This window comes from Triticum dicoccoides, chromosome 4A (assembly GCF_002162155.2).
Source record: "Triticum dicoccoides isolate Atlit2015 ecotype Zavitan chromosome 4A, WEW_v2.0, whole genome shotgun sequence".
Lineage (NCBI taxonomy): Eukaryota > Viridiplantae > Streptophyta > Magnoliopsida > Poales > Poaceae > Triticum > Triticum dicoccoides.
This window is the reverse complement of record NC_041386.1, coordinates 618,284,167-618,308,528: the sequence shown is the minus strand read 5'-3', so window position 1 is coordinate 618,308,528 and position 24,362 is coordinate 618,284,167. Positions and strand designations below refer to the sequence as shown.

Below are 24,362 nucleotides of genomic sequence, written 5' to 3'. Positions count from 1 at the left end.
AGGGGGCGCGACCTTCGTATTGGACCCATAGGCCCATTAACTCTCCCCTATTAGGCCTAATTAGTATTTTTCTTTAGCCCATTGGCACTAAATAAATCCTAGGGACCTCCCGGATCATTACCAGAGCCATCTATTATTTATATTAGGTCCCCGAAAATATTTTCTACCTATATATCATTATCCGATATTACCCGATATTCCCGTAAACCCTTCGGTAACCCCAAAACACTTAAGGTTACTCTCAAAACTATTTCGGTAATATTTTTTCATATCTCCCACTCCCGTGTGAAGATTTTTTCGAAATCATAAACTTTTTTTTTCAAATTCATGAATATTTTATACAAATCTGCGAACATTTTTAAAAACCATGATTTTTTTTACAAATCTGTGAACATTTATGAAACCCGTGAATATTTTTTGTATCGAAGAACATGTTTTGAAATTTGGGAACATTTTTAGAACTTCACGAACATTTTCTTGAAATGCATGAATGTTATTCGAATTCATGCATTTTTTGTATCAGCGAACACTTTTTGAATCGATGAAGTGTATTTTAAAATTTTTGGAACAATTACGGAAATTTCCGAACATTTTTCGTTTTTTGTGAACACTTTTAAAAAATCCATGAACATTATTTGAATTTGCAGAAAAAATTAAACCAATGAACAATTTTTGAATACATAAACATTGTTCAAAATTGTGAACATTTTTTTCAAAGTCGGGACACTGTTTTAATGCACGTAGTACATTTTATGATTTTTTGAACATTTTTTTTTCTGAATTCACAGTCATTTTATGATTTGTTGAACTTTTTTTTAAATTCGCAAATATTTTGAATTTGGTTGTACAGAGAGGATAGCTTGAGGATGCAATTATGCCACAGTGGCAAGCACCAGTGATAAGTAGTACTCCCTCTATTTCATAATGTAGTGCTTATAGATTTTTGTGAAAGTCAAACTTTACCAACTTTGACCAAGTATATAGAAAAAATTGTCTATATTTACAATACCAAACATGTACATTCTGAAAATATAACTCACGATGTATCTAATGATATGCATTTGGTATTCTAGATGTATCTACTTTTTTTAATAAATATGATCAAAGTTTGTAATGTTTGAATTTTGTAAAAATCTATAGGCACTGCATGATGTAACGGAGGGTGTAGCGCCACTGAGTGAGGGTCAGTAGAAGCTCCGTCTTTCTTATCCATCCCGTTCTACTCTCCCGGGTCCGCAGATTCTTGATCTGAGTTTCTCGGGCGAATTGCTTATTGGATTTCTTCTTCTCCTTCTTCCTCTGAGTAGTTTTTCCCCTCCCCTTCTCGCTGTAACCGGTCCTTTGGAGCTCCGTTAATCCCTGCGCCGGCTCTCCTGGATCTGATGCTGAATAAGGAGGGAAGCTGCTGCCGCTGCCGTCGCCGCCGAGCTGCTTGTTCCGCTGAAAAACACCACCTTTCCCGTGCGCGACGGAGGCGGAATCCGCTCGGCGTTGACTTCGTCCTTCCTCGCATAGCCAAGGTATTCATGTTTTTTTTTTGAATCTAAGGTATTCGTGTGTTAATTAATCTTCTGTAAAGAAATATAACACCGTTTAGATCACTACCTTACTAATCCTTTTTACATTTTGAATAAAACATAGCATCTTGTCATGTGAAGTGTACATCTTGGTAAAAACACCTGTTGGAGAAGACATACTGAAAACAGCTTGCATCCTCAAGCCTCTTACGTTTCTGGTGAAAACAAATTGGTCAAAGTAGCCACCGCCAACAAGTGGCACGGTAATTAGTTCTCATGGTCACCTTAAAATGAAGTCATTGCTCTTTTTTTAGATCATCATTGTTATTGTTAAGGGTGCTCCACTCATTTCGTTTGCAGTGATTGCAATTTGCAAATGGACCGTGAAGCCTGTACAAGCCACAATGTCCTTGAGAGGATTCTGCTCGATGAAAGCGCAGAGCCCACAAACCTGCCGTTATCACTTTTGGAAGACATCACAAATTGTTTCTCCCTTGATCACCAAATTGGCAGCGGCGGATTTGCGGTGGTTTATAAGGTATCACACAACTATATCTATTCAGCTTCCCTAGTCTTAGCCACAGTTGATTTAAAAACTAAGCATATATATCAGATATTCAAACCACCACACACACATGAGTTGTTTTTAACAATCTATTTTGTCACCGTAGGGAGTGGTCGGGAAAGGTACGGTTGCTGTGAAGAAGCTGTCAAACACGTATGGTGTTCATGAGAATAAATTCCAGGAAGAGATTAAGTGCCTGATAAAGGCCAAGCACAAGAATATTGTACGGTTTCTGGGGTATTGCGCTGACGCACAAGGTAAAATGAAAGAGTACGAGGGGAATCTTGTCATGGCAGAGGAACGAAACTGGCTGCTATGTTTTGATTATGCATGCAACGGGAGTCTCGATAGACACATTACCGGTAGGATGACATCGTCTATTCCCATCTTTGTTTAATCTGTTAAAGGTTATTAAATACACAACATGGTGTATACTTATTTTACCTAGTATTCATAGATTAACATGACATTATAGCCATGTACCTAAAGTACGTAAGAAACTACAAATCCTGGCTGCTCCTTGTGTGCAGATGCAACTTGTGGACTTAATTGGAGGAAGCGGTATCAAATAATCAGGGGGGTGTCTACAGGTTTAGTTTTTCTCCGTGAGAAGGGTATTCTTCACTTGGACTTGAAGCCGGCTAATATATTGCTAGACAGTCACATGGTACCCAAAATTGCTGATTTTGGTCTATCAAGATGCCTTAGTCAAGCACAAACCTGTGCTATTACTCAAAATATATTTGGAACAAAGTAAGCCAGTCTTTTTGAAAGCTCTTCGTTTTGTTAGGCACGACGACTTTACATTTATCTGCATATTTATTGTCGGGGCTTTATGAATGTTCCTACAGAGGATATATGGATCCAGAATACATCAGATCAGGCCAAATTGGATTCGCGTCAGATGTATATAGCCTTGGCGTTATAATCATGGAGATACTGACAGGAGCAAGGAGGTATTGCAAAGATGAGCATGTAAGAATGAGTTAGGCGTTTGCCCCAAGTTGAACTATAGATTTTGACATAATTGTGTTACGCTTTAACTTAGCAAAATATCTTTCCTTTTTTTTTGTCTATACATATTTTATGGAAACAATCCCTTAGAGAGGTGTTCGACTTATGGGGCATGGATCTACCCATTCGAATTCAAAACATGTGGCTCACATTTACATATACATGCATTCACCTCATTTGTTAAAAAAAATGTGTGCACTTCTGTACGAAATAAAGGCTATTTATATTTCTGGAAGTAACATGTAGTCCCTTAGGTATACCACCTAAACAAACTGATCATTTTAAGATACCCCAAGTGAATTGCATGAAAATAAATCACAGGCGCACTTGTTTTTAGGTACCCATTTTCTGTGCGACAGACATAGGCAGTACATACACAAATTAAACTTAAAACATGTGAAAGAAAATAATTGTGGTCCTGTTTTTAGGATTCAAGCATTTTTCTCTCTAGTAGCTGTAATGTAATAACCACATATATCATTATAATAAATACTAACTCATGATTGCACCTTATAGGCAGTCGGAAGATGGATGGATCGATTGGGGGTATCAGAGGGGGACATGCAATTAGAACAAGTGAGAGTATGCAGTGAGATAGCGATAGAGTGCATGGACTTGGACCCAGCGAAGAGACCAGATGCATGCCATATAATTGATAGACTTGATAAAATTGAGGGTCCTGACAAATCAGACAAAACTGGCATCAACAATTCATTCACTGAGCTGCAGGTAAATTTACCAAGGGAACAATTTGAAGAAAGAGTTGGAAACCCTGCAGCTAAGAGCCTCCAAGCGGATGTCGAGGAACACTCTGAAATATTGGAAGATGCCGCAAAAACAATTGAAAGGCCTCATTTCCAAGAAGGCCAAGAGAAATTAGGCCAGTTATCATTATGTGGTGGGCAAGATACGATGGAAAAGCTCAACCGCCATGAAACAAGCAATTCTAGCTCTATATCTACTCTGTTCTATGGGTTTAGCATTTTGGACATGTACAACAAGACAGCATACAGGATTTTCGATAGGAACAACAGGCGTATATCAGAACAGTCACATTTTATAAATATCTTCACAACGGAGGAGCTCAGGCCAATAATAATGAGTAGTAATCTCATCAGAGAAGTTAACTCCGCTAAAGTTTACAAAGGCGTTGTTGATGATGCTCTGCTTGCAGTAAAGCAAATGTTTAATGCTGATGAAAAGCAATTAAAAAATGAAGTCATCATCCAGTCTCAAATCATACACAAGAACATTGCTTGTCTCATAGGTTGTTGCCTAGAAATGGATAACCCCATTCTGGTTTACGAGTTCCTCCCCAGAGGAACCCTTCATGACATACTTCACAGCGGCAGCAAGGTGCCTCTCAACTTGGATGTGCGTCTAAATATTGTTGCAGAATCAGCACAAGGGCTAGCCTACTTACATTCACAAGCTCGTACCAAAATCTTGCATGGTGATGTCAAATCAGCAAATATACTCTTGGATCATAACTTTGTGCCAAAGATCGCGGTCTTTGACCTATCGAGGTTGATTGCGAGAGATAATGAACACACTTCCTTCGTCATCGGTGACATGACCTATATGGATCCAGTATACATGCAAACAGGTCAACTGACAGAAAAAAGTGATGTCTACAGTTTTGGAGTCGTGATCTTGGAGCTCATTAGCAGGAAGCCCACCTATATTGACAGTGTTTGGTTAGTGCAGAGTTTCATTGAATTACGCAGAGAAGGGAAGAAAGCAACCGAGCTCTTTGACAAGAAAATTGCAGTAACAACGAGAGATTTGGTGATCCTTGACTGTCTTGCAGAGATTGCTGTGGACCGTGTTAACCTTGATGTGGATCAAAGGCCCACAATGACGGAAGTTGCAGAGCGCCTTGTCATACTGAATCGATCTCGTAGATTACATGCACGACATACGAGTGCTGACTATTCAGAGGAAACTGACATTAGTTCTTCATTTGCTGAGCAACGGAAAGTAGGTCACTTACCATGGGGAGTGCAAGATACAAACGGTCGTGGTGGAGGTAATTCTAGCTCTGTCTCTACTGGGTTTTTCAAGTTGAACAATTTGGATATTTTCAATTGGAAAGGGCGCAGAAATTTCAATAGGAACACCAGGCATACATTAGGAAAGTCACATTTTATAAAGATCTTCAGGAAGGAGGAGCTCAAGCCAATAATAAGGAGTGCCAATAGTATTGGAAGAGGTGCCTTTGGTGAAGTTTACAAGGGATTTATTGATAACACACTGTTTGCGGTAAAGATACCGATTAATTCCAGTTTGTTAGAGCATCCACAATTTCACAATCAGGTCATCAACATGTCTCAAGTCAGCCACAAGAATATCGTCAGGCTCATAGGTTGTTGCCGAGAAGCAGATCACCCCATGCTAGTGTTCGAGCTCGTCTCCAATGGTACCGTGAATGATATTCTTCATGGCGGCAATAATGCGCCCTTAAAGTTGGACGTGCGTCTAACTATTGTTGCAGAATCAGCACAAGGGCTAGCTTATCTGCATTCACAAGTTCGTATCAAAATCCTGCATGGTGATGTTAAACCGGCAAATATACTCCTGGATGAAAACTGTATGCCAAAGATTGCAGGCTTTGGCATATCAAGGTTGATTACAGGAGATAAGGAACACACTGTCCATATCATCGGTGACATGTGTTATATGGATCCAGTGTACCTGCAAACAGGCCGGCAGACCTTGAAAAGTGATGTCTACAGTTTTGGAATTGTGATCTTGGAGGTCATTAGCAGAAAAAAGGCCACTCATTCTGATAATAACAACCTAGTGAGCAGTTTCCTTGAAGTTCACAGAGAAGGGAAGAAAGCAACCGAGCTGTTTGACAAGGAAATTGCAGTAACAACAGGAGATTTGGAGGTTCTTGACTGTCTGGCAGAGATTGCCGTGGAATGTATTAACCTTGATGTAGATCAAAGGCCCACGATGACAGATATTGCAGAGCGCCTACTCATACTGAATCGATCTCGTAGGCCAAAAATTGTTTGCCAATAAGTTGATGTGTATTGTGTGGTATGAACAATATGCATGTGGATGAATAAGATGGGCAACTATCGGCGTTGGATTTATTTTTCTGTCGTGCACAAAATCCTTGAAACACACACTGAAATACCATGATGTGTAATGCTTTCTCTCTTCGTTCAGAGAAATTTTCTGTAGATGAATACTACTTGCTGGGGACATATCAGACTATAGCTTTCGGACACCGCATGGCAAGCTGATGAGTCCAACATGGTTGTTTCCTTCTGAATGAACTGCTGGTGGACTATGCAGGGCACAACGGAGCAGGGGAGGTCGAGGCGGCGGCCTCAAGAGTTTGGCAACATCGATTGCGTTCACCTCGTATCGCTTGGGCGGCGAGGTTGCTCTCGATATTGTCGGCGGCGTCTCAAGCGTCACGTTTGGTGGATTGCAGGCACCTTCACCTTGTGGGAGCATCTAGGGCCGGCCCTGGGCCAGGGCAGCAGGGGCGACGGCCCGTGGCCCAGTGAAATTAGGGGCCCCGACCTGTAGGGTACAGTGTATATATAAAAGCCCATATGAATTAGCGCAAATAAAAAAGTAAGGGGCTGTAGGCAGGGTCGGAGGGAGGCCCATCTCCAACAGAAGCCCAACTGCCAAGAGGCCCGAAGTCACGCCGGTTCGTTTTCTAGCCTGTTCGTTTTCTCACCAAGGGGCACAGAGGCGAGCGACTCTCCTCCTCCTCAGTCTGAACGCCGGTTCGTTTTCTCGCCTGTTCGCCTTCACAGATTGGCCGACCGGGCAACTGTGAGTCTTCGACAGCGGCTGCCGCCAGATGCGTTCGCAAGGAATAGCAGGAGACAAAGGTAAATCTCAAGATTAATTTCTCTTAGCCCTCAATCTTAATCTAGTGATTAATCTATATTCTTCTTTTTACAACAGTAGTGTTCTTGGAGTAGAGTCCGATCTGTTGTTGATGACTTGGTCCTGGACTTCTTGTTCCTTGATGATTGACTATGGATAGTTGCAGCCTGAAGAACACAGATTTTCACTGATTTATTGCAACCTTCAGCCTTCAAGTGCCTTCAATCCTTTTCTTGCAAACATGCTGCCCAAAAAACATTTATCTGGTTTCCAGAAAAGAACAAAGAGGAAAAGAATAGATAAGTTAATTGGAACTCAGAAGGGAGCTATGCATAAATTTGCTGTGAGAAATGACACTACTGATAATCTTGATGAATTAGATGGCAATGGTGCTGAAAAACAACAACCTGCTGAGAATGAGACCATAATTGAGGAAAACAATGCGCATGAGACTCCTATAAATTTGAGTGGCCGTGAGAATCCTACAAGTGTTGATGAACAAGGGTCTTCTCCTTTTGATATATATGACCCTCGACACTGGGACGCTCTTGACAATAAAGCAAGAGATATTCTGATTGAAAAAGGGCCTACAAGGGAATACAATCTTGTATTCGAAACGGATAATATTGGAAGACATTTTTCGTATGCTTACTACTCAAGAAAGCTTAGTAATGGGGAGGTCAGTGATCGGAAGTGGTTGGTGTACTCTAAACATGTGAATAAAGTTTACTGTTTTGGCTGCAAATTGTTCAAGTCTGAAAGTAGCAAAAGTTTACTAGCATCTGAAGGACTAATGGACTGGAAGCATCTAAGTGAGAAGCTCAAACTTCATGAGAATAGTGTTCAGCATATCACTAACATGAATACTTGGAATGAGGTAAGACTGAGGCTAAGTAAAAATGTGACAATTGATAAAGATCTGCAGTAAGAAATTGCAAAAGAGAAAGAGCGATGGAGACAAGTTCTGATTAGAATTGTTGCTGCAGTGAAGTTTCTTGCCAAGCATAATTTGGCTTTTCGAGGACCAAATGAGAAACTATACCAAGTTAGCAATGGAAACTTTTTGGGGGTAATTGAAATGATAGCAGAATTTGACCCAGTTATGCAAGATCATCTTAGGCGCATTCAAAATAGTGAAATTCACTATCATTATCTTGGGCATAAGATTCAGAATGAGTTAATTGGCCTTCTTGCTCAGAGTGTGAAAGATTCTATCTTAAAGGTAATTAAGGATGCCAAGTATTTCTCTGTTATATTTGATTGTACCCCTGATGTGAGCCATCAAGAACAATTGACTCTAATTGTGAGATGTGTAAACATGTCAAGTGCCACTACAAAAATAAATGAGTATTTTCTAGAGTTCCTAAAGGTGGATGATACATCAGGACTTGGACTTTATAAAGAGTTAATAACTGCACTTGGGTTGCTTGGTTTGAATGTTAATGATGTTAGAGGTCAAGGATATGATAATGGTTCAAACATGAAGGGAAAACACCAAGGTGTCCAGAAGAGGTTACTTGAAATAAATCCGAGAGCATTGTACATGCCATGTGCCTGTCACAGCCTGAATCTTACTCTATGCGATATGGCAAAATCTTGCAGCAAAGCTATTACTTTCTTTGGAGTTGTGCAACGGATCTACATATTGTTTTCAGGCTCTACTAAAAGATGGCAGGTATTGCTTGATAATGTTCCAAACCTTACTGTTAAATCTCTCTGTAATACTCGCTGGGAGAGTCAAATAAAGAGTGTTCAAGCTATTAGATATCAAGCACCTCAGTTAAGAAAAGCTCTATTGGAGTTGCAGAGAACTACTAATGATGACCCCAAAACTAAGAGTGATGCAAAATCTTTGGTTACTGCACTTGGAAATTTTGAATTCTTAGTTGGCATGGTCATTTGGCATGATATTTTATTTACTATCAACATGGTCGGTAAGAAGTTGCAGCTTGAGTTTATGTGCATTGATGTTACCCTTAAGCAAATTGAAGGTGCCATCTCATTTTTTAAGAAGTACAGAAATGACGGCTTTACATCCAGTGTGAACATTGCAAAATCTATTGCATCTGACATGGATATAGACCCTATATTTCCTGTAAAACGTCATGTTATCAGAAAAAAGCACTTTGATGAAACTAATGGTAGTGAAGAAAATAATCAAATGGAAGAAGCGCAAGCAGTTGCAAAGGAATCATTTAGAGTTAAATACTTTCTCGTGAGGATAGATGTTGCAATTAATTCCCTGACCACCAGATTTGATGAGCTTAAGTCATTTGGGAGTATATTTGGCTTCTTATTCAACTCTAAAAAATTGAAATCCTTGGATGATAATGACCTGAGAAGATGTTGCACTAATTTTGCAAAGACTTTTTCTCATGACAACTCAGCAGATGTTGACTTGGATGATTTTGTTTCTGAACTGAAAGTGTTGCAAATGACATTGCCAAATACACTCATGCCAGCAGATCAGATATTTAAGTTTGTTAGAGCTGCAGATTGCTATCCAAACGTGTCAATTGTTTACCGAATTCTCTTAACTATGCCTGTGACGGTAGCATCAGCCGAACGGAGTTTTTCAAAATTGAAGTTGTTGAAAAATTACTTGAGGTCAACTATGTCGCAAGAAAGATTGAATGGATTGGCAATATGTTGTGTTGAGAAGGATGTGTTGGATAACATTGATCTTGATACTGTCATTAATGATTTTGCATCAAAAAATGCACGAAGGAGCCGTTTCTCATGATTGCTGGAGGCTTGGAGGTTCGTTAGCATATGATTTACTTTTTGTTATGCTCTATAACTTCTATGATATTTGATTTAGACCTGAAGTATGACGTTGTTATTTATGACCTGGAGTATTATTCACCAAGGAAAATTACCACTGTTTATTATAGCTTTGCAAGATTTTTTTTTCTATCAATGTATGGGTTCATTTTTTTCCTCCAATGTCGCCACTGGGCCCATTCATTTGAGTTCGCCCCGGGGCCTCCGAAACTCGAGGACCGGCGCTGGGAGCATCCCAGGTCTGCTCCTCTCATAGCAGTCGTGGCTTCTTCTCTCCGGCAACAGTGGGTTCATCTGTGTATGGCATTAGTGTGCTCCAATGATGGTTGTGGCATCGTTGGCAAGTGTGGTGTGGCCTTGTGGTGTGGCGATTTGAGTTGGCTTGGCCATGTGGCGAGTGGGGCTTGGCCCTGTTTGTATCGGTTTTCGCCCGGTTTTCCGTTATTAACTGGGCAACCTTCTTCTTAATTAATGAAACGGGCAAAGCTTTTGCCTCGTGTTTCGAATGAACTGCTGCAGATCAACTCTGGTCTTAATGAATCTTTTATACTAATATCAAAAGGCCTGATGCTGCTTGGCGTGAAAGACTACTAGCGTTTGGTTTTCAAGAACTGAAAACAAACAAAGGATATGGTGTTGTGTTTTCTGATTATTATTGTTAGAGATATATCTTGCCCTCCAAGTCTTGTACTCAATATATACTCGCCCTCGAGGCTCAGTAATACATCCATCATGTTCCGCCAATCCCTGTATCCCTTCTAACAATTATGATGGTTGTCGATTTGGACTATTTTCGGTACTTTCTTTCCAAATTCGTTTGTAGAACATCTGTTGGTCCACTTTGGTGGGAAATCAGTAGTTAAGTGAGCAGTGGTTTTGTATTAACTAGACTGGTAGAGTGATAGTTGCATGAGTATTTGTGTTCAAGGAGAGAGCACACAGTGTTTGTGCAATCTTTAGTCAAGCTCTCCAAACAGTGAATGGGAAATTTGTCGAAAAAACAGTAAATGAATCAGGTTTGTTTGTGCTTTTGGTGCGAGAATTTCATTTTGAACAGACTTGAGAAGTTGTATTGTGCTTTGGTATATTGTCAGGATTCATTATGTGATTCAGGTGTTGTGATTCTTGACCGGTTTATGTAAATCTGTAGATTGGCAGAATTCTGCGTATCACCTGTTCCAAAAATAAACCATGCATTTCTTTCCTGAAAAATGAAATCCTTAAAATACTTAGGAAAGCAATTTTAAATCAAAGATAAACCATATGTTTCTTTCCCTGCGAAAAAGGGTATACTCCCTCAAAAAAAAAAAAAGAGAGAGAGAGGGTATACTCACTGAAGAACGGGGGTTCCCAAGTGCCAGCCACTCCGTCGCTCTCCCTCCTCGCCGTCGCAACCCATCAGCATTCTTGCGCCGAACCTCCATTGCTACTTGCGCCGGTCCCTGGATTTAAGGCGGAATCGAGGAAGATGAATCCCTGCACGCCTCCAGCCCCCACCCCCCCATCGGTGAGAGTACTGTAGTGTCTTTTGGAAATCGATGCGCACAAATTAATCAATCCATTTTTGCTCGAGATACAAACTGGTTGAGCTCGATTGATTAGCTTGTGCCAATTCGCCGGTTTGTATTACTATACATTTATACTGCGCGGATGCTGGGAGGGGTGTTCCACCTATCCATGCTGGGAGTATACTAGTGTCACTAAACATAGAAGGGCGTGTGGTTAGCTAGGCATTGTCAGGGAGAATCAAAGCAAGACTGGCAGCAGTGAGGCTAGCTCGCTCGGCTGGGCATTGACTCTCTACTTCCTCACATATCCATCGACCCCATCGGCCATGCCACTGTGAGCAAGATCCATTTCATATCTCGCCAGAGAAAAGTCACCTGCCGAGGGATTGCTTTGCACATTCATCAACCGGTCTTTGGAGCTGAGGTATTTATGTGTTAATTCGTAGCTTAATTGGCCAGTCTCTTCTCGATCTGATTTTCTTCGGATGGAAGGCACTCTAGGTAGTGCATTATCTTGCGTCCATGTTCTGATTTCATCTTAATCTCCTCTCTTAGTCTCCTTGCTAGGTACTCCCTTTAAACTGCAAAAACGCCTTGCATTAAGTTACAGTGGTTGTAGTACGTAGTAGCTAATTCCTTGGCATGTCAAGCGTACATATTGTGAAAACACCTGTTGGAGAAGCTTACATCTTCAAGACTCTCCCTTTTTGGTCAAACCAAAGTGCTCAAAGTATCCTGCGATGACACCAGGGTGTGGTAATTAGTTATCGTGATCGCATCATCAATTCTGTGAATAAGCAAAGAAACCAAGAGCACACCTGTTAATTATTTACCTTTTAATTTCAACCACATATGTCAAAAATATGGTTTCCACCCAGTACTGTGTTGACAAATGGTCGAGAAGCTGAGTAAATACACAATTAATGTGGGGGTGAATGAGTAGTCTCGATAAGAACTGATGCCCAGAGGAGATCACATTGTGTGTTCAATATGGCAAACTAGTCAATCAGATAGTATGTCCCTTGATGGAAAGCTTGAAATATGACTCCTTCAAAATAAATTTAAAATAGCATGCACTTGATCAATTCTATTGCTGTGTGATGCATCAGGTCTTCATTCTGTAATTGTTCCTTCCATGATTGATTAATCGTGTAATTATGTATACTGGTAGCTACCCTCACTGTAAAATGTAGGCATTAATTGCTCTTGTTTTTTTAGATCATCACTGCTCTTGTTTTAAGTGTCCTTTCATTTCTTTTGCAGTGATTGCAAATGGACCATGAAGCCGGCACAAGCCAAGTTCATGTCCTGGATAGGCTTCTGCTTGATGAAAATGCAGACCCCACAAACCTGCCGTTTTCACTTCTGCAAGACATCACAAATCATTTCTCTGTTGATCACCAAATTGGTAGCGGCGGGTTCGCGGTGGTTTATAAGGTACCACACAACTAGACCCCGTCAGCTTGTTTCTCCAATCATAATCACAGTTGGTCTAAAAGCTAAACAGACATATCAAAAACTCACACCACCACACGCGCACGAGTTCTTGTTAAACAATGTACTTTGTCGCTGTAGGGAGTGGTCGGCAAATGCATGGTTGCCGTGAAGAAGCTGTCCAACACGTTTGCTGTTCCCGAGAATAAATTCCATGAAGAGGTTAAAAACCTGATAAAGGCCAAGCACAAGAATATAGTACGGTTTCTGGGCTATTGCGCTGACATGCAAGGAAAAATGGAAGAGTACGAGGGGAATCTTGTCATGGCAGATCAACGGAACTGGTTGCTCTGTTTTGAATATGTATGCAACGGGAGTCTTGATAAGCACATTTCCGGTAGGTTGAAAACGTCTATTCCCATATTTACTTAGTTAAAGGTTTAAATACATAACATGTTGTTGACTTATTATGTCACATTATCGCCAGGACCTAAATTAAGTAAGAAAATACGTATCTCGGTCGCTTTTTGTGCCGATGCATCTTGTGGTCTTAACTGGAGGGAGCGATATCAAATAATCAGGGGGATATGTGAGGGTTTACTTCTTCTCCATGAGAAGAGGATTATTCACTTAGACCTTAAGCCTGCTAACATATTGGTAGAGGCTCACATGGTATCCAAAATTTGTGATTTTGGTCTATCAAGATGCCTTGATAAAGGTCAGACCCGTTTAATTACTAAAAGCCGGTGTGGAACACTGTAAGACAACCTCCTGAAAGCTATTCATTTTTTTATGCACAGCTTAATTACTTTACATTTATTTGCACATTCATTTATCCTAAGACCTTTAAAATCTTCTCACAGGGGATATATGGATCCAGAGTACCTCAGATCAGGAAGAACCACATTTGCGTCAGACATATACAGTCTTGGTACTGTAATCTTGGAGATACTAACAGGAGTGAAGTGGTATCTCGAAGAGGAGACCGTAAGTACAATTAAGGCTTTAACTCCAAGCTTCAGTGTATATTTTGAAATAATTGTGTTCTGCTTTAACTTAGCAAAAATATAATTTTATGATATTTTCTTTGTTCCTAGTTTATGAAAACAGCCTGCCAGTGAGGTGGTTGAGTTGTGAGGCATGAGTCTAGTCATCAGAATTCAAATCACATTTAGATAAACATGTGTGTGTTTTCACTATGAAAGAAAAACATATTCATACGATGTAGTCTCGCATCCTGTATGCCACTTAAATAAACTGACAATATACATGTGTGATATTATGTATACTTTAATCGCAAAGATACCCGATGCAAATTCCATTAAATTAAACCTTTGTCTACATTATAGGTATAAACAATATATACGCAAATTAGGCTAAAACATGTGGAATGAAATTAAATGGTTCCAATATAAATCATCATGCTGAAGGGGAGCCTTGGCGCAATAGTAAAGTTGTTGCCTTGTGACCATGAGGACATGGGTTCGAATTCTGAAAACAGCCTCTTGCAGAAATGTAAGGAAAGACTGCGTACAATAGACCCAAAGTGGTCGGACCCTGCGCAAGCGGGAGCTACATGCACTGGACTGCAATAAAAATCATCATGGTCTATTTTTTTAGGTTACCAGCACTTTTACTGTAGTAGCTGTAATATAACAATCACATATATCATCAAAATTGGTTATAAAAATACTAACTCATGATTGCAACCTTATAGGTAGTTCAAAGTTGGATGATTCGGTTGGAGGCATCAGGACGAAACGAGGCCCGAACAAAAAGTTGAAGGAGGGCGTAAAGTATAATATCGAGGCAATCAAACCTAATGGCGAACCATTAGCGCCTAAGAAGATTGCAGACAAGTTCTTTCGTCAGTGCGGAGTTCTTGTCAAGGACCAACTCCCGATCTCCCTTCAAGAATGGAGAGAGCAAGCAAAGCCACGTCCACATCTTACTTTTGTCGACGACAGACAAAAAAGTCTGCTTTGGGATACTCTCATGGAACATTTCACCCTACCAGATCATTTCACAGAAGCAGATATGCAGAAAGTCAAGGACGCTGCTCTTAGGAAGATGGCGGTTGCATTCAAGAACCACAAGAATCGTGAATGGGACAAGTACGTCAAGAGAGGAAGGAAGACTCCAGTATTCGAGGGAACACTAGAGAATCAAAGTGCTCATTGGGACGATTTCATGAAATTCAAGGATTCAGAATTAGCTAAGGAACGGTCGAGAATAAACAAGAAGAATGCCGAAAAAAAGGATAAGTTCCATAAGCTGGGGCCAGGTGGCTACGCGGTGGCAATGCCTAAGTGGGATAAGTCTGAGAAAGAGATGGAGGATGCAGGTGTCATTCCGGCTACTAAGAGCTGGCCCCCCAGGTGCAGGACTTGGTTCTATGCGCATGGGGGGGGGAGTTGGACCCGAAGACAGGCAAAGTTTCGACGAAGGCATGTCTGAATGGAGCCGACGATAATATACTTGTTGCAATAGAAGAGGCTCGAACGGGGGTGTTCCAGCCCAACAGAGAGAACGACGAGCTTACGCGTGCCCTGAGAAATCCTGAACACCCGGGAAGAACACGAGGCAAGGGCGCTATTCCGTGGTATGAGGGGTTTTCGGACTGGAACGCCGACTACAGAACCCGTGCGAGAAGGAAGATTGCGGAGGAGAAGCAGAGGAAGATGGAGGAGGAGAAGAGGAAGCTGGACTATGAACGCCTTCAAGGCCTAGAATCAGCGCACGCGGACTTGGTAGTCAAATTCCAGCGGCAGTAGGAGCAGATCGACTCACTTAGCCAGCAAAGGGGGTCTCAGTAGCTGCAGCAGCTAGCGGATGATCCATCATTGGATACCACCGCCCCATCCATGCCGAGAAGCAGCGTGGGTTCCGCCCCGTTTGGCGCAATGCTGGATAGATACCCCGTGGATGATATCGCGGAGAACACTAACTGCGAGCTACACTTCAAAATTAAGAACATATCCTTGAAGGTGGCGGACGGCGTTGCTTATACAAATTCCCCCCGATGCAACCTTCCATTGCAACCCGATTCCAGCAGGCTATGCTCGTGTCGTGGTTGATGAGGTGGTGGACCAATATTCGGGGCTAGAACTTGACATTCCTGGAGGTGACGAGGAGCACACACTCGGAGATGCCAAACATCGTATCATCCTATGAAGAAAGGATTGCATCATCTTTCGAAGGCCACGACACCGCGTCACCCGACTCCTCGTCGAAGCCCGCCACCGAGTCAGCAGACTCCCGCTCCTCCAAGTCCACCAACGCGTGAGGCCACTCCTCCTCCTCCAAGTCCGGCAAAGTGTTAGGCCACTCCTCCTCCAAGTCCAACACAACGTCAGACGTCCACTCCTCCTCCAAGTCCGGCACAACCTCAGGCCACTCCTCCTCCAAGTCCGGCACAGCTTCAGGCCACTCCTCCTCGTCCAACTCAGCCCCGTCAGCCGTCTCCGCCGCCTCAGCAATCGCAGAAGAGACACCCCGCAGCTATGGTGCATAGCGGTACGAGTCGAGGTCATAGTACAGAAAGTACAGGCGGAGGCAAGCGATATAAATATGGTCCAAACCTCACTACTCCTCTTCCTGAGAGGGCTTACGACAGGACCGAGGAGCAAACCAATGCCATAGTGCGGGCAGAAGTCGACGCCCATTTTGGACCGAAACCGCCACCGCCGCCAAGGGAGAAAGTGCATGTGTAAGTAGTTGACCACTTCATTCGTATGGCTCAACCACCAGCTCCTAAGCCTGTTGACACAGACTATGAGCGCCACATCAGGAAGTTACATCGACAACGTCTACAGAAGGAGGCGAGCTCAAGCTCGAGCAAACAACAAGCAGCTGTCAAAAAATGCGGGAAAACCGTTGCTCAGCTAGGAGAACAGGTGGCGCAATCGATCCCCCCGTTTGTTGTGTCGCCAACAACACGTGACAGTACGCGCGCCCAATATTATTGTGAGCAAACAGTTTACGTTCCCGAGGTGGGTAATGTGGTAATAACCCAGGAGCATATAATGCAGGCTAAAACTCTCAACATCACTGTTGGACAACTCCTCGAGATCGAGGACATGGCTGTGCTTACAGAGGAGGAAATAAAACGGAAATATGCCCGGGGCCAACCTTTGGTCAAGCCAGAAGAGGTTAAGAAGCTCCCAACGAGAATGTATGAATTGCATCAATGGTACATGGACATTACCAAGAGATCCGATCGAGAGTCCCTCATGGTGCAAGTCAAGAAGGATCATTACTACCATCAGAAACCTGTGACCGTTGAGTATTCTGAACTGTTTTAGTTATACAATCAAGACGCACTCGACAAATCTATCGTCAGTTGCTATTGTCTGTAAGTGACTTCTTTCTGTAATTTAAGTCTCAAGCTAGCTGTAGTGATCCTTTTGATCAATCATTACCTGTAATTATCCTCACTATATTCTTTTCTGTGGTATTATGCAGGATGAAGATGTATAAAATGAGAAAATGTGGACGCTATGGCATTGGGTTCATTGACCCAAACACCGTTAATGAATACACATGGAAAATAAACAAGCATCATGAAAAGCAGGTAGAGGACAGCATGCTAGAGTTCTTGAAGTGCCTCAAATACAATGAAGATATACTACTTCCTTACAACTTCCAGTGAGTCACACTTTCTTCTACTACAAATTTTCTGTTTTTGCCTACTAGCTAGCTACATGTTTTTGCTTACATATGCCCGCTTAATTAAGGCATGCAAACGTGTGTGCATGCAGATTTCACTGGATCTTGTGTATCATTAAAGTTGATGCCGGAACAGTTGAAATACTGGACTCACTATTCAAAGCAAATAGTGACTATAACATCTTGTTTGGGATAGTCAACAGGTAATTTCAATCATTATTAACTATATATCTCGGCCTATTTAGTTCGTCATTTCATGATATGAACTATTTAATAACCCCTTTATTCATTTTCTTTGTCGGCGGGCAGGGCTTGGGCAAGGTTCATCAGCGTCACGAAAGGCGAATAGAAACGACAGCTAAAATGGTTTCGACCCAAGGTAAGTAATTAAGTAGTACTAGCTAGCTAGCTAGCTGCCATCTCTTTAATTATCATGCTTGATTAATTATTATCTAATCAAATTAAATTCCATTCTCGTAATAAAGGCCCTGAAGCAGGCGCAGGGGACTGATCTGTGTGCATTCTGCGTTTGCGAGAACATTCGCATGATGGCGTCCAAAAGGAGCAGATCTCAAAGACAGGAATGGGTATGCTTGTCAGAATACTATTCACAATTTTTACACCATTATCGATATCTAGTCACACAACTAATACACATGCATATTGATCTCCTTCTTAACAGTTCACAGAGGTGCGGGACAAGCTCCTAGAAACGGAGCGCGTAGAAGCACTTCAAGAGGAAATAGCGGGATTTTTGCTCGACCAGGTCATAAATCTGAAGGGAGAATACTATTACCCGCTACCGCCCCCATCGACCAGGTCATGAACCACTTCCAATTGTCATCATGCTCCGAAGGCATCAATTAGGCTAATGCCACTGGCTCCGAAGGCAACATGCATATGTAGGAGAAATTGTATATAGCTATACATGTGTGTATGTGTGAATTAATATGGTGGTTTGTGAGACATTGATAATATATATATGATTGGTTCTACTAGAAATTCTATTTATATATATATGCATAACGTGTACAATGTGTAGTATCATAAAATACCAGCAAACGAAAAAGAATTAAAATGAAAAACACAAAATTAAATGAAAAAGAAATCATAAAACCAAAAACCCCCCAAACATTTTAGTACCGGTTGGTGTTACCAACCGGTACTAAAGGGCTCTCGGCCCCCGGAGCTGGCTCGTGCCACGTGGTTGCCCTTTAGCACCGGTTCGTGCTGAACCGGTACTAAAGGGGGGGGGGGCTTTAGTGCCCACACTTTAGTGCCGGTTATGGAACCGGCACTAAAGGGCCTTATGAACCGATGCTATTGCCCGGTTCTGCACTAGTGTCAAGACAAATCTCATTCTTGTCAGACATATATAGTCTTGGCATAATAATAATGGAGATAGTGGCAGGAGTTAGGTGCTATCGCGAAGATGAGGATGTAAGCATAATCTAGGCGTTTGCTCCAAGTTGAATTGTTGATTTTAAATACCATTGAATTTTCTTAAATGCTTACTTTATGAAACAACCTCAGTGAGGTGGTTGAGTTTTGGGACTATTTATACTTATGGAAGTATGTACTACGAAATCCTACATTTTGATATGGCACCTAAACAAACTGATCATTATTCTGTTATCATGTTTTGTATACTTCAGTTGTAGTTTTAATGTACCAAGGTGTGAATTGCATTATTCCTATGTACCCATTCTCTATACTATGGACATAGGCACTATATACACAAATCAAGCTAAAATATGCGGACTGAAATTAAATAGTCCCCATGAAGGAAAATCATGACGACCCATTTTCTTAGGATTCTCCATCATTTTTTGCTCTGGTAGTTGTAATGTAATAATCACATATATCATCAAACTTTATTATATAAATATTAACTCATGATTGCAACCTTATAGGTAGTTCAAAGTTGGATGATTCGAGAGGCATTAGAGGGCAACATACAGTTGGAACAAGTGTATGCTGCAAGATAGCGGTAGAGTGCATGGACTTGGACCCAAAGAAGAGACCAGTTACACAACACATAGTTAACAGGCTTGATAAAATGGCAAGTGCAGACTGTTCACACAAAACTAGCATTGGCAGTTCATTGTTTGAGCCGCGGGTAAGTTGTCCAAGGGAGGAACAACCTGGAGAAATAATTGGATAACTTGCAGCTGGGAGCCTCCAAGTGGATGTCGAGGAACACTCTGAAATACTGGAAGATGTCGCGGAAAGTATCGAATGGCTTCGTTCCCAGGATGGCCAACAGAAACTAGACCAATTACCATCACTATCACGAGGAGTGCAAGATATGAAGCAAAAGGTTAACCGTTGTGGCGCAAGCATTTCTAGCTGTATCCCTAAGGTGTTCTGCAAGTTAAACAAATTGAACGTCTTCCACAGGAAAGCAAGCAGGAACCTCCATAGCATCGACATGTGCACATTAGCAAAGTTACATAATACAAAGATCTTCAGAAAAGAGGAGCTCAAGCCAATAATAAAGAGTACGAATTTGATTGGAAGAGGCGTCTTCTCTCATGTTTACAAGGGCTATGTTGATAACACACAGGTTGCGGTAAAGATACCGTTTACTTATAGTTCGCTGCAGAATTTAGAATTTGAAAATCAAGTCGTCATCATGTCTCAAGTCAGCCACAAGAGCATTGTTAGGCTCATAGGTTGTTGCCTAGAAGCAGGCTCCCTCATGCTTGTGTATGAGTTCGTCTCCAATGGAAGCCTCGATGAAATTCTTCATAGCCGCGATGCCTCTCAACTTGGATGTGCGTCTGAATATCGTCGCAGAATCCGCACAAGGTCTGGCTTATCTGCATTCACAAGCCCGTGCCAAAACAGTGCATGGTGATGTCAAATCAGCAAACATACTCTTGGATGATGACTTTGTGCCAAAGATCTCAGACGTTAGCATAACGAAGTTGATTGATCTGAGTGATTGGCGATACAGTAGCATTCTCGTTGGCGGCGGGAGTTATATTAGGGATCCAGTGTACGTGCAGACAGGCCTGCTGACCGAAAAAACTGACGTCTACTGTTTTGGAATTGTGATCTTGGAGGTCATTAGCGGGAAGAAGCCCAATCATTATGATGATAGCAGTCGCAGCCTGGCGAGGCGGTTCGTTGAAGTTCACAAAGAGGGGAAGAAAGCAACCCATCGGTTTGACATGGATATTGCAGTGACAACAGGAGACCTGGAAATTCTTGGCCATCTTGCAGAGATTGCTGTGGAATGTATTAACTTTGACGCGGATCAAAGGCCCACGATGACAGATGTCGCGGAGCGCCTCCTCACGCTGAATCGATCTATATATTGGTTCCTATCCTCCACATTTCAAAGGTTCACGATGACAGATGTCGCGGATTGTAGGCCTCAAGCTGTTTAGCTATACATAAGTTGATGCATACATATTGTGGTGCAAACAACATTCATATCTTGGAATAAGGTAGGAAGCTACCGGCGTTTGATTTATTTTGCTGTTGTATGGAACCATGATGTATGATGCAAATCTGTTTCTTGCTTTGTTCAGAGAAAGTTTGCTGCACCAAGAAAATTCGCCAAGAGTGACTGGGTGGTAACCAAACTAATGTATGCATCAAGAGCCCTGGAGCTCTGGAACAGGAGGACCCAAGCTACTCCGCCTACTCCGGCGATCTCGGCGAGGCTGTGAAACTGGCAAACTGCCCCGCCTCCGTGTCCTGGTGTGGCGCTTCGTTTGTCTGAATTTCTGTTCTGTTTTCTCAAGTTGGGTGTCCCCAACTTGTTTTGCTTTTCTCTGTACGAAAGGGCAATATAAATGCAGACTAGCAGGGAAATGCAACAGTAATCGGACTAGCTGTGAAGGTAAACTCTGTTTTCTGTGTTAGATAAAAGAAGCGTCACACATCAATCTAAAGCATTTTTACTGATAATCTAGAGGAGTAGAGGATTAGGAAATTTAGATTATTTTTCCATGGGGTGTTTGATTTTTAGGATTGAATATGACTTTTCGTATGTATTTGTTAGAACTACATTTTTGTCAGGGGTTGTTTGCAATATATTTATATAGAAACTTTTCCAGTGACTCAAACATACTGGAAATATTCCTTTGTTTTGAAAAGGGAAACGCTTCCTGCCGACCGACCGGCCCAAGCTTCGGCCAGTCGCATCCATGCATGCAAACCCCAGCGAATCCAAGCGCGACACATAGGGTGTGGGGGCCCACCCATCCTATATTTTACCTTTATTTATATTTTTGAAAAACATCTAAATACATATATTTCAAAACTTAATTTACTTAAAAAGTAAACTGTGGATTTGAAAAATATTAACGCAGTGCAAAACAATTGTTAGCATAATTATCAAAAAATATTGGTAGCTTTAAAAAAAGTTTTGTGACATATAAAAACTGTTCACACATTTCAAAACACGTATGTGGCAGAAAATGTTTATACGATGTAAAAACTGTTTCATACCATTGAAAATGTACATTACATTTTTAAAAATCTCATGCATTAAAAAAATATGCTAGTGAAATTTTAAAAATCTTTTATACAAATGTAAAAAAATCTGTATTTAAAACAATCATATAACTAAAAAATGTTTCAATGCGTATTTGAAAAAAATATTTAGCACATATTCAAAAAAAAGGTAGAAAGCATGTGTTTGAAAAAAAAGTTAATCATGTATTTAAAAAATGTTAAACATATATAGAAAATCTTTTAGAGATATGCCAAAAATATACAATGTGTATGGAAAAAGTAGACATCAAAACATATATGTGAAAAAAATGTTGATCATGTTTTAGAAAAATGTGAAATGTGTGTGAAAACATGGTCGTGATGTATACGAAAAATGTACAATGTGTATGAACAAAATTAGAGATTTTTTGAAAATTTCAAAATAAAAGGAAAAGCTGAATATGTAATATAAAAAGTAAAAGAAAAAAACTTGTGCAAAACAGAGGGGAAAAAACACAGAAAACACTCGTGCGCAGACACAGTATTGGGCCTGACAAAAGCACCAAGTTGTAGGCGAGACGTAGGGGATACCATATTTGCCGCTTATTGCCTCAAACAGTCGCTGATTCGCACATGCCCGAGCGACCCTTTTTAATATATATTCGTTGCCTTTACATTTTTGGGAACATTCCCGAATTTCAAATTTTGTTCGCGTTTTCATAAAAGTTCGGAGTTTCAAAAAAATTATGTTTTCAAAAAAATTCGGAATTTCATTTTTTCTCTTTCTTCAAAATTTGTTCAGAATTTCAATTTTTGTTTCTATTTTTTGAAGATTGTTTGTGTTTTGAAAAAATGTTCGCATTTTTACAAATGTTTGCATTCGAAAAAGTATTTAGTTTTATAATAAACATGTTCAAAATATATTTAAATATGTCATTATTCATAGTTTTTAAAATTCTCCACTGCTTACAAGTCACCAGAGCTTATTCGATCTAGCCTGAAGGCATGTGCACCTGAAGGGAGCCAGGTCGTGTTTTTTTTCCCTCAAGACACATAAATTTATTGAGAGTTTCCACTGCAGAAATGTAAATGGTACGGATAATTTCTGTTTCGAATCTGTATCGATATGGTATGCACTTGCATGAATATGCCGTCAGATGCATTCTCTTGCGACAGTTGCACATGAGTTAGCTGACTCTTTCATCCTCCTGCGACCACCTCCGTATGAGAAAATCCCACGGGAAACAATGGCGGCCACTTCCTCGTATCGTGTAGCGCATACTCTCCCAGGAGCCAGTTGCCTCACCGGCCACCCACTCCCCAGCCGTCGACGCTCACCGCCTTGTCGTCGTTAGTTGCAGAAAAAAGTTCGCCAATAGCAACTTTTTTCATACCCTGTTGCAGCCATGAGTAGCCATCTCCAGTCACCAGCCGTAGCACCGGTCCTCGCCGGTGATAGCACAACACCTCCTCCCGCCCCCGGTCGCAACATCCTGTCTCGTCGGTCCGCGTAAAAAACGCACCGCCAGTCACAACTCTGCATCTAGCCGGTGTTGCCCCATGGTTGCGGCATTGGTGGAGATGACATCGTGCTTGCAACCCTCACATTTCTTCGGTTCCAGCACTTTGTGTCGCTGGTCGCAACTGTGTCCCTAGTTGCAACTCTCTGATTCCAGCATAAATTTGCACCGACTATAACATTTTTTGTTGGTGGTTGCATATCCCTTTTTCTCTCTGGTTCCAGCAAAAGATGGGGCCGTCCATAGCATTTGTCCCACAGGGTTGCGGTGGATCCCATTTACCCATCGCAGCTCCGCCGTAGCCTGTTGTACCTTATCGTTCAAACAGTTCTAGCAAATGTCGACTGGTGATCACAACTTCTCGCCAGCCGGTTGCGGCAATGCAGACTGGTGGTGGCAACTTCTCTCCTGGCTAGTTGCAACAATGACGGTGGTTGTCTCCAACACCTTTAGATCATAAGTGGCGACGACGCATCGCGTTTGCATCCCGGGCCATCGCGGCTTGACAGCCTTTTAGCTATTAGTTGTAGGTCCCCCGTGTCAACCTCTCACAGCCTCGACGACAACGCTCACCGTGACAACAGTCATCGATGGCAGCGATGGCCCGGAGGGGGAAACATCCAAAAAGTGGTGTGGGTGGCTTGCAGTAGTCACCCCCCATCGTGCACCATCGTCGGTCGTGTGAGAAGTTGTGACCACCAGTCGGCATTTGTTGGAAAAAGTGGTGGCCCGCACAAGCAAAAACGTAGATGCGAGCGCGAATCGCCGCGCGATCGAAGCGTGTACATGTGACCGGTGGAGTGTTTAGCTGACCGACCGTTTTGGGTTGCTAAGCGACTTGTTCCATTGTGCCACTTCTGCTATGGACTCAGGCTGGTCTTGGGCTTGAGACCTGTTAGCAGTGGAGCTGCTACCGTGAGGGAGAAGGCTTCGCGATCTTTTTAGTGTTCGGTTCATAATACAGAATAGCATGGGGCAGGGCACTCGCTGATGAAAAGATAATTCCAAAGACAAGTTCCAGATTCCCATGCAGCCCCGCTGTCGA

At 41.8% G+C, this 24,362-nt stretch overlaps 1 protein-coding gene and 2 pseudogenes across 1 annotated transcript; all 3 read left to right on the top strand.

The window, feature by feature from the left end:
* Positions 1 to 1,195: 1,195 nt before the first annotated feature.
* On the top strand, positions 1,196 to 6,287 carry LOC119287401. Its single transcript, XM_037566937.1, has 7 exons — positions 1,196 to 1,520; positions 1,642 to 1,780; positions 1,878 to 2,055; positions 2,189 to 2,444; positions 2,613 to 2,835; positions 2,934 to 3,057; positions 3,613 to 6,287. The coding sequence occupies exons 3-7, from the start codon at positions 1,894 to 1,896 to the stop codon at positions 6,121 to 6,123; spliced, it is 3,276 nt and encodes a 1,091-aa protein (XP_037422834.1). The 5' UTR covers positions 1,196 to 1,520; positions 1,642 to 1,780; positions 1,878 to 1,893; the 3' UTR covers positions 6,124 to 6,287.
* Positions 6,288 to 6,414: 127 nt separating this feature from the next.
* Positions 6,415 to 10,226, top strand: LOC119287402 (annotated as a pseudogene).
* Positions 10,227 to 12,518: 2,292 nt separating this feature from the next.
* On the top strand, positions 12,519 to 20,743 carry LOC119283851 (annotated as a pseudogene).
* Positions 20,744 to 24,362: the final 3,619 nt, after the last annotated feature.

Bases quoted from the DNA above. Each gene is read 5' to 3' on its own strand.
- LOC119287401 (XM_037566937.1), top strand. From the start codon at position 1,894: ATGGACCGTGAAGCCTGTACAAGCCACAATGTCCTTGAGAGGATTCTG. The intron at 2,056-2,188 runs GTATCACACAAC...TTGTCACCGTAG, and splicing joins GATTTGCGGTGGTTTATAAG to GGAGTGGTCGGGAAAGGTAC. The intron at 2,836-2,933 runs GTAAGCCAGTCT...ATGTTCCTACAG, and splicing joins CAAAATATATTTGGAACAAA to AGGATATATGGATCCAGAAT.